This window comes from Chiloscyllium plagiosum, chromosome 39, assembly GCF_004010195.1.
Source record: "Chiloscyllium plagiosum isolate BGI_BamShark_2017 chromosome 39, ASM401019v2, whole genome shotgun sequence".
Lineage (NCBI taxonomy): Eukaryota > Metazoa > Chordata > Chondrichthyes > Orectolobiformes > Hemiscylliidae > Chiloscyllium > Chiloscyllium plagiosum.
This window is the reverse complement of record NC_057748.1, coordinates 14,406,586-14,414,735: the sequence shown is the minus strand read 5'-3', so window position 1 is coordinate 14,414,735 and position 8,150 is coordinate 14,406,586. Positions and strand designations below refer to the sequence as shown.

At 46.7% G+C, this 8,150-nt stretch overlaps 1 protein-coding gene across 2 annotated transcripts in view; it reads right to left on the bottom strand.

Moving 5' to 3' along the window:
- LOC122542255 (transmembrane protease serine 6) overlaps positions 1-8,150 on the bottom strand; it is an 88,311-nt gene that overhangs the window by 48,627 nt on the left and 31,534 nt on the right. For both annotated transcript variants that reach the window (XM_043679802.1, XM_043679803.1), the window contains exons 4-5: positions 7,534-7,601; positions 3,754-3,911 (exon numbers count right to left, since the gene is read on the bottom strand). In XM_043679802.1, the coding sequence (XP_043535737.1) occupies positions 3,754-3,911; positions 7,534-7,601 (226 nt within the window). The remainder of the gene's footprint in view (positions 1-3,753; positions 3,912-7,533; positions 7,602-8,150) is intronic.

Below are 8,150 nucleotides of genomic sequence, written 5' to 3'. Positions count from 1 at the left end.
GGATTCCCTCCAACAACTTGCCCACCACTAAGGTCAGGCTCACCGGTCTATAGTTCCCTGGCTTGTCTTTACCCCCCTTCTTAAACAGTGACACCACGTTTGCCAATCTCCAGTCTTCTGGCACCTCACCTGTGACTATCGATGATACAAATATCTCAGCAAGAGGCCCAGCAATCACTTCTCTAGCTTCCCACAGAGTTCTTGGGTACACATGATCAGGTCCTGGATAGGGTGGGACTTTTTTCACTGGAACTTGGGAGATTGAGGGTTGAACTTACAGAGGTTTATAAAGTCATCAGGGGTGTAGATAAAGTGACTTTTCCCTTGCGTGGGGAATTTCAAGACTAGGGGGCATATTTTTAAGGTGAGAAGAGACATGAGGGACAAGGTTTTTTTTATACAGAGAGAGGTCCATATGTCGAATGAACTGCCAGAGGGAGTGGTGGATGCGGGTACAGTTACAAAGTTTAAAAAGCATTTGGATAAGTTCATGAATATGAAAGGTTTGGAGGGATATGGGGCAAACACAGGCAGGTGGGACTAGTTTGGGATCATGGGTGGCATGGACTGGTTGAACTGAAAGGTTTGTTTCTGAGCTGAATGACTCTATGACTCTATGGTTATACTAACAACAATTGGGTCTGGCAACCTGGCTACTTAGCGGAGAAAGTGAGGACTGCAGATGCTGGAGATCAGAGCTGAAAATGTGTTGCTAGAAAAGTGCAGCAGGTCAGACAGCATCCAAGGGGCAGGAGAACGTCGATTATCCTGCTCCTTGGATGCTGCCTGACCTGCTGTGCTTTTCCAGCAACACATTTTCAACCTGGCTACTTAGAATGGTACCACCAATCCTTCTTCCTGTATTGGTCTAGATTTAGTAGTTGGTGCTGAAGGATGAACCAAAACTATTAAGAGTTAGAGTCAGAGTTGTACAGCACGGAAACAGATCCTTTGGTCCAATTCAACAATGCTGACCAGATATCCCAATCCAATCTAGTCCCATTTGTCAGCACTTGGCCCATATCCCTCTAAGCCCTTCCTATTGATAAACCCATCAAATTTTGTAATTGTACCAACCTCCACCACTTCCTCTGGCAGCTCATTCCAAACACACACCATCCTTTGTGTGAAAACGTTACCCCTTAGGTCCCTTTTAAATAGATCCCCCTCACCCTAAATCTATGCCATCTACCTCTGGTCTCCCTCCACCTTAGGGGAAAAGACTTTGTCTATTTACCCTATCCATGCCACTCATTACTTTATAAATCTCTATAAGGTCACCCCTCAGCCTCCGACGCTCCAGGGAAAACAGCCCCTCCTTATAGCTCAAATCCTCCAACCTTGGCAACATCCTTGTAAATCTTTTCTGAACCCTTTCAAGTTTCACAACATCCTTCGTATGGAGGTGGGGGGAGACCAGAAATGCACACAATATTCCAAAAGTGGCCTAACTAATGTTCTGTACAGCCGCAACATGACCTCCCAATTCCTATACACAATACACTGACCAGTAAAGGAAAGCATACCAAACACTTTCTTTGCTATTCATTGCTTCACTACCTATTGTTTTGCAAGAGAATGTGGTTTATTTCTTTTCTGTAACTGTATAAAAGTTATAGCAACTAAAACGGGTGTAGGTGTAGAGGGAGCTGGGTACACATATGTGCAGATCATTGAAGGTGGCAGTACAGGTGGGGAGAGCAGGAAGTAAAGCAGACCAGTCCTGGGCTTTATTAATAGGGCATATTGTACAAGAGCGGGGAGGTCATGTTGAATTTGTACAAGATCATTGCTTAACTTCAGCTGGAGTATTGTGTATAGTTGTGGGCCACACTAGGATGTGGTGAGAGAAAGTGCAGAAATGATTTACAGGATTGGTTCCAGGAATGAGAAACCACAGCTCTGGGGACAGATTGAAGAAGGTGAGACTGTCCTCCTTGGAGAGAAGGAGGCTGAGAAGAGATCCGATTGAGGCTTCCAACATTGTGAGCGTCCTGGTCAGTGCAGATCGGGTGTTTCCGCTCGTGAAAGAAACAAGAGTGAGATGGCACAGATCGAAAGTGATGTGGAAATGAAAGAAGGGTGATGTGAGGGAAAACAAAACTCTCTCACACAGTTAGGGTCTGAAACGCACTGCCTGGAAATGTGGTGGAGGAAGGATCTATCGAGGCATTCAGGAGGGTATTGGTGACTACTCGCGTAGAAATAGTGTACAGGCATGTGGAGAAAAGGTAAGAGGTTAACACTAGGGGTTAGAACTGGTGCAGGAACGATGGATTGAATGGCCTCCTGCTACACTATATTCTGTGATTAACTCTGAGACATATGAACTGTTACTAAGAGGAGGGAAGGAAGACATGTCAGTTTCTATGAGGCCACCATCTGCCAAACTCTAACTGCTCATTGCTTCACACATTCGCTACATTATCTCTCAGAGAGATGGAAGTCTCAGTTTAATTCAGATCAACACTTATACATCCATTGCCTTATACAATACAAACATCATCAGAGAACTTTCCAAACTGCATAGAAAGAGACCATTAGGCCCGTTGAGTTTGCATTGACCCTCCAAAGAGCATCCCATCCTATCCTTATTAACTGCCACCTTGGGAATAAGATGAGATGAATCCGGATAGCATGCTTCCATGTTTTGTTGCATGTTTCTGGATTTCTCCCCCTGGGCAATTTCCCATGGCCAATCCACCTAGCCTGTACAGCTTTGGACAGTGGAAGGAAACCCAAGCAGACACAGGGAGAATGTGCAAACTCCACACAGACAGTCACCCAAGGGTGGAATTGAACCCAGGTCCCTGGTGCTGTGAGGCAGCAGTGCTAACCACTGAGCCACCGTGCCACCTGGGGAGACACTGCGACAATGGCAAGGTCCTCACAACAGAATGGAGACGGGCTGTGGCTCGATGATGCTACATTAGGGAGACATTCCAAAGTTTGGCTTGAACTGCCTGGCGAGAGTGAGAAACAAATGCTGCACCTCCTGTCTGGAGGTTTCGAATCATGTTCCAGTTTATAAAATCATGGATAGCATAAATAGACAAGGTCTTTTCCCTGGGGTGGGGGGAGTCCAGAACTAGGGGCATAGGTTTATAGTGAGAGGGGAAAGATATGAAAGGGACAACTTTTCCACACTGAGGGTGGTGCACGTATGGAATGAGCTGCCAGAGGAAGTGATGGAGGTTGGTACAATCTAAAAGGCATCTGGATGGGTATATGAATAGGAAGGGTTGAGAGGGGTATGGGCCAAGTGCTGACAAATGGGACTAGATTAAGTTAGGATATCTGGTTGGCATGGATGAGTTGGACTGAAGGGTCTGTTTCCGCACTCCATAACTCTAAGAGGCATTGAGGAAAGCAGATTTAATAGGGCAAATGCCACTTTTCCCCATTGCATGGCTCCTGGTTTCTCGGAGGCACTCTTTGGACTAGCCAGCTTTGGTCTCAAAGAAATACAAACAGAGGTATGGACTCAGGCATGACTTCCTCAGATTGTGAAGGGGAAGAGAAAAATGCACATTCGTTGGACGAGCAAAAGGGTGAAAGGAATAAGTCTGAGCCCGTGAGAGGGAAATGGGAACGAGAGGAAATCTCTCAGCTTCTTTGAGTCCAAACAGTTCAATCAGGGTTGACCTGTGTCTTAATTTATATTCCCCACCTTATCACTGTAATTAATATCCTTGATTTACAGGCAGCTATCAGAAACCACACGTTGAAACAAAATGACATGGGATTACTGACTGGTTACTGAGGTGGATGCTGTCTTGATCTGATAGCCAGTCGATTCAGTCAGGAAATAATTGTTGAGAGTCGACTTCACCAAATCCATGGTCAGGTTCTTCAGCTGCTTCTCTGTAACTCGGAAGTCTATCCAGAAGTAAGCCAACAGGCTACCTTTACTGTCGGGGCAGACGAGAAACAGTAAATAATTAAAAAGTTCATGGATCCCGTTGCCGTAATCCAATGTGAATTTTAAGGAAGAAAAAGACTCGCAAATGATTCAACAACCAAGTTGCATTCACGTAGCACCTTTAACACCCATAGGTATACGACAGGAGCATCAGCAGACCACATTTGGTGTTCAGCCACATGGGGTGACATTAGGGCAAGTGGTTAAAAGCTTGATCAATTAAATGGTGGGTGTAAGGAGCATCTTAAACAGGGAGAAGGAGCTCAAGAGGACTAGGAAGGGAATTGCAGAGCAGAGATCTGAAGCAGATGAAGACAAAGTGAAGGCCTGGTGGCATGGTAGCTCAATGGTTAGCACTGTTGCCTCACAGCTCCAGGGATCCAGGTTTGATTCCCACCTTGGGCGACTGTCCATGTGAAGTTTGCATGTTCTCCCTGTGTCTGCCTGGGTTTCATCCCACAGTCCAAAGATGTGCAGGTTGGGTGGATTGGCCATGTTAAATTGACCATATTGTTCAGGGATGTATAGGCTAGATGCATTAGTCAGGGGAAATGTAGACTAATAAGGTAGGGGAATGGGTCTGGGTGGGTTACTCTTCACAGGGTCAGTGTGGGCTTGTTGGGCCAAAGGGCATGATTCCACACTGTAAGGGTTCCCTATAAACAAACCATCGAATAACAGTGCAGATAAGCTATTGGGTCTGTACTGACCCTCTGAAGAGCATCCCACCACTCACCCTGTAATTAACGTAGTTAGTCCACCTAACCTGCACACTACCGGACAATTTCCCTTGGCCAATCCACAAAGCCTGCAAGTCTTTGACCTGTGGGTGGAAACCAGAGCACCCAGAGGAAATCCATGCAGACACAGGGAGAACATGCAAACTCCATGCAGACAGGGTGGAATTGAACCCAAGTCCCTGGCGCTGTGAGGCAGCAGTGCTAACTAACCACAGAGCCACCCCGTAGCTTGTGATTAAGCTGACCCTTTACAAGGGCCTGAGGTGCGGAGTCATCTATTGACATGAAAAAACACAAAGATGATTAGCAGGAGTAAATACCCAAAGTTTCCCAAAGAGTCACTCTTTTACCAAGCATGCTGAACAGAGAGGTGACCAAGCTTGAAGGAATTTTCCTTCTCCTAAATTTGGACATGCTGGTCTTGGACTGGGGTGTACAAAGATAAAAATCACACCACACGAGGTTATAGTCCAACATGTTTATTTGGAAGCACTAGCTTTCGGAGCGCTGCTCCTTCATCAGGTGGTTGTGGAACAGGACCAGAAAAATTTATTGCAAATGTTTACAGTGTGATGTCACTGAAATTATATATTGAAAAAGACCTGGATTGTCCGTTAAGTCTCTCATCTTTTAGAATGACCATGTTGGTTTCAGTTCTTTCATAAGTAAATCATAAAACTTTTTTAAAGTTACATTCTCAAGTGCACTTTAACGATTGGTCAGGTAGGCGAAAGTGAAGGCAGCAGATGCTGGAGATTAGAGTCCAGAGTGTGGTGCTGGTAAAGCACAGCAGGTCAGGCAGCATCCGAGGAGCAGGAGAGTCGACATTTTGGGCAAAGGCCCTTTAACAGGAATGAGACTGGGAGCCTCGGGGGTGGAGAGACAAATGGGAGGCGGGAGGGGCTGGGGGGGGGGGGGAGAAGGGGAAATGAGGAAACTGGTGAAATCTACATTGATACAATGGGGTTGGAGGGTCCCGAAGCGGAAGATGTGGCATTATTCCTCCAGGCGTTGGGTGTTAATCGAGTGGCGATGGAGGTGGCCCAGGACCTGCATGTCCTTAGCAGAGTGGGAGGGAGAGTTAAAGTGTTCGGCCACGGGGCAGTGGGATGGATTGGTGTGGATGTCCCGGAGATGTTCTCTGAAGTGCTCTGCGAGAAGGCGTCCAGTCTCCCCAGTGTAGAGGAGACCGCATCGGGAGCAACAGACACAGTAAATGATGTGTGGAAGTGCAGGTGAAACTTTGATGGATGTTGAAGGCTCCTTTGGGGCCGTGGACGGAGGTGGTGTGGGCGCAGAGTTTGCAATTCCTGTGGTGGCAGGGGAAGGTGTGGGAGGGGAGGGTGGGTTGTTATGGGGCATGGACCTAACGAGAGGAGGGAACGGTCTTTACAGAAAGCAGATAGGGCTGGGAAGGGAATTATATCACTGGTGGTGGGGTCCATTAAAGACCACAATTTCCCCTCCCACGTGGTTGATGATGCCCTCCAGTTCATCTCATCCACTTCCCGCAACTCCACCCTCGCACCACTCACGCCCCACCCCCCCAACAACTGCAATAAGGACAGAGTCCTCCTGGTCGTCACCTTCCACCCCACCAACCTCCGTATACATCGCATCATCCTCCGCCATTTCTGCCACCTACAAACAGACCCCAACAGAGATATAGTTCCCTCCCCACTTCTATCCGCTTTCCACACAACAATTAACAGACAGGAGTGTTCCCTCCTAGTTGGAGAACACTTCAGTGGTCCAGGACATTCGACCTTGGACATTCAGGTGACCATTCTCCAAGGCGGACTTTGGGACAGGCAACAACGCAAAGTGGCTGAGCAGAGGCGGACAGCCAAGTTTGGTATCCATGGCGATGGCATCAACCGGGACCTTGGGTTCATATCACACTACAGGTGACCCCATTGCACTATACACACACACAGACAGACGGACACAGACACACACACAAAGACACAGACACTCCTACACACACACTCTGACAGACACAGACTCCTACAGATCCATACACTCACACAGACACACTCTCATACACAAGCTCTCTCTCTCATACACTCACACATACACTCCCACACTCTCACACACCCTCTCACAGACCTTTACACCTTTACACACTCACTCACACACATGCACACACTCTCATACCCTCCCGCCTCACACTCACCCACATGCACACACACACACATATAAGTTTGTGGGGTGAATTTGAACTTGCAGTATTACATTTTATTTTACTCAAAAACTGCATGAATCCATGTAAGCTTCTGTAAATCTGTTTTTTAAATTAGTATCAGATTGAACATTTTGACACAGACAGCCTTACACAGGGCACCTCACACCTACAATACATTACCTGGGCCAACATGACACCAATTGTTAAAGTTCACTTGAGAATGTAACTTTTAAAAAGTTCTGTGATTTACATATGAAAGAACTGAAACCAAAATGTTCATTCTAAAAGATGAGAGATCTAACAAACAATCCAGGTCTTTTTCAATATATAATTTCAGTTACATCACACTGTAGACTTTTGCTATAAATTCTGTGTCTTATGATCTTATACTCCACAACCACCTGATGAAGGAGCAGCGCTCCGAAAGCTAGTGCTTCCAAATAAACCTGTTGAACTACAACCAGCTGTTGTGACTTCGGACTTTGACCACCACAGTCTAACACTGGCACCTCCACATCTTGATTGATCGAGGGTGTGAAACACACAAATGAGTTGGACATAAACCTTGTGTCTCTGTGAGGTTATGAGTTTCCAACTCCGATTATTCATCATCGGTGTGTACCCAGTTGTCTGGTGACTTTGGTAGTTGGCTCGAAGCTAACACATTTACGAAACGGTTTCCTTACCCGAAAGTGAAGACCCTTGACTTGTTGTAGTACGACTTGATGTCTGACGAGGTGAAAGCTTCTTTGACCTAAGAGAGAAACGTTTGCACCAAACTTAGCCAATCATTCTTTTCATGTGATGGTAGGGTTTAATGAATATATATCTCAGTGTGCCCTAACACTCTGTGAGGAAGTTGGAACATCGAAAACACAGAGCAACAAGTTCTGCAGCCTTACCATCGTGCATAGTCTGTTATGAAAGACTGTGTAAAAGTACAGGCAGACCCTGGGGGCACGCGGGCTCAGTGTTTAGCACTGCTGCCTAACAGTGCCAGCCACATGGGTTCAATTCCACGCTTGAGTGACTGTCTGTGTTGAGTTTGCATGTTCTCCCTGTGCCTGCGTGGGCTTCTTCCCAACGATGTGCTGGTTAGGGGAATTGATCATTCTAAACTGCCCACTGTGTCCAGGGATGTGCAGGCTAGGTGGGTTAGACATGGGATACGCTGGGTGATTGACCTTCTGAAGAGGAGCATCCCACCAAATGTGGGCTGAATGGTCTGCTCGGATACTGTAGGGATTCTACGGTTCTATGACCCTGGGTTGTGAATGGAGTCTGCGTGCAGGACGGAAGAGGA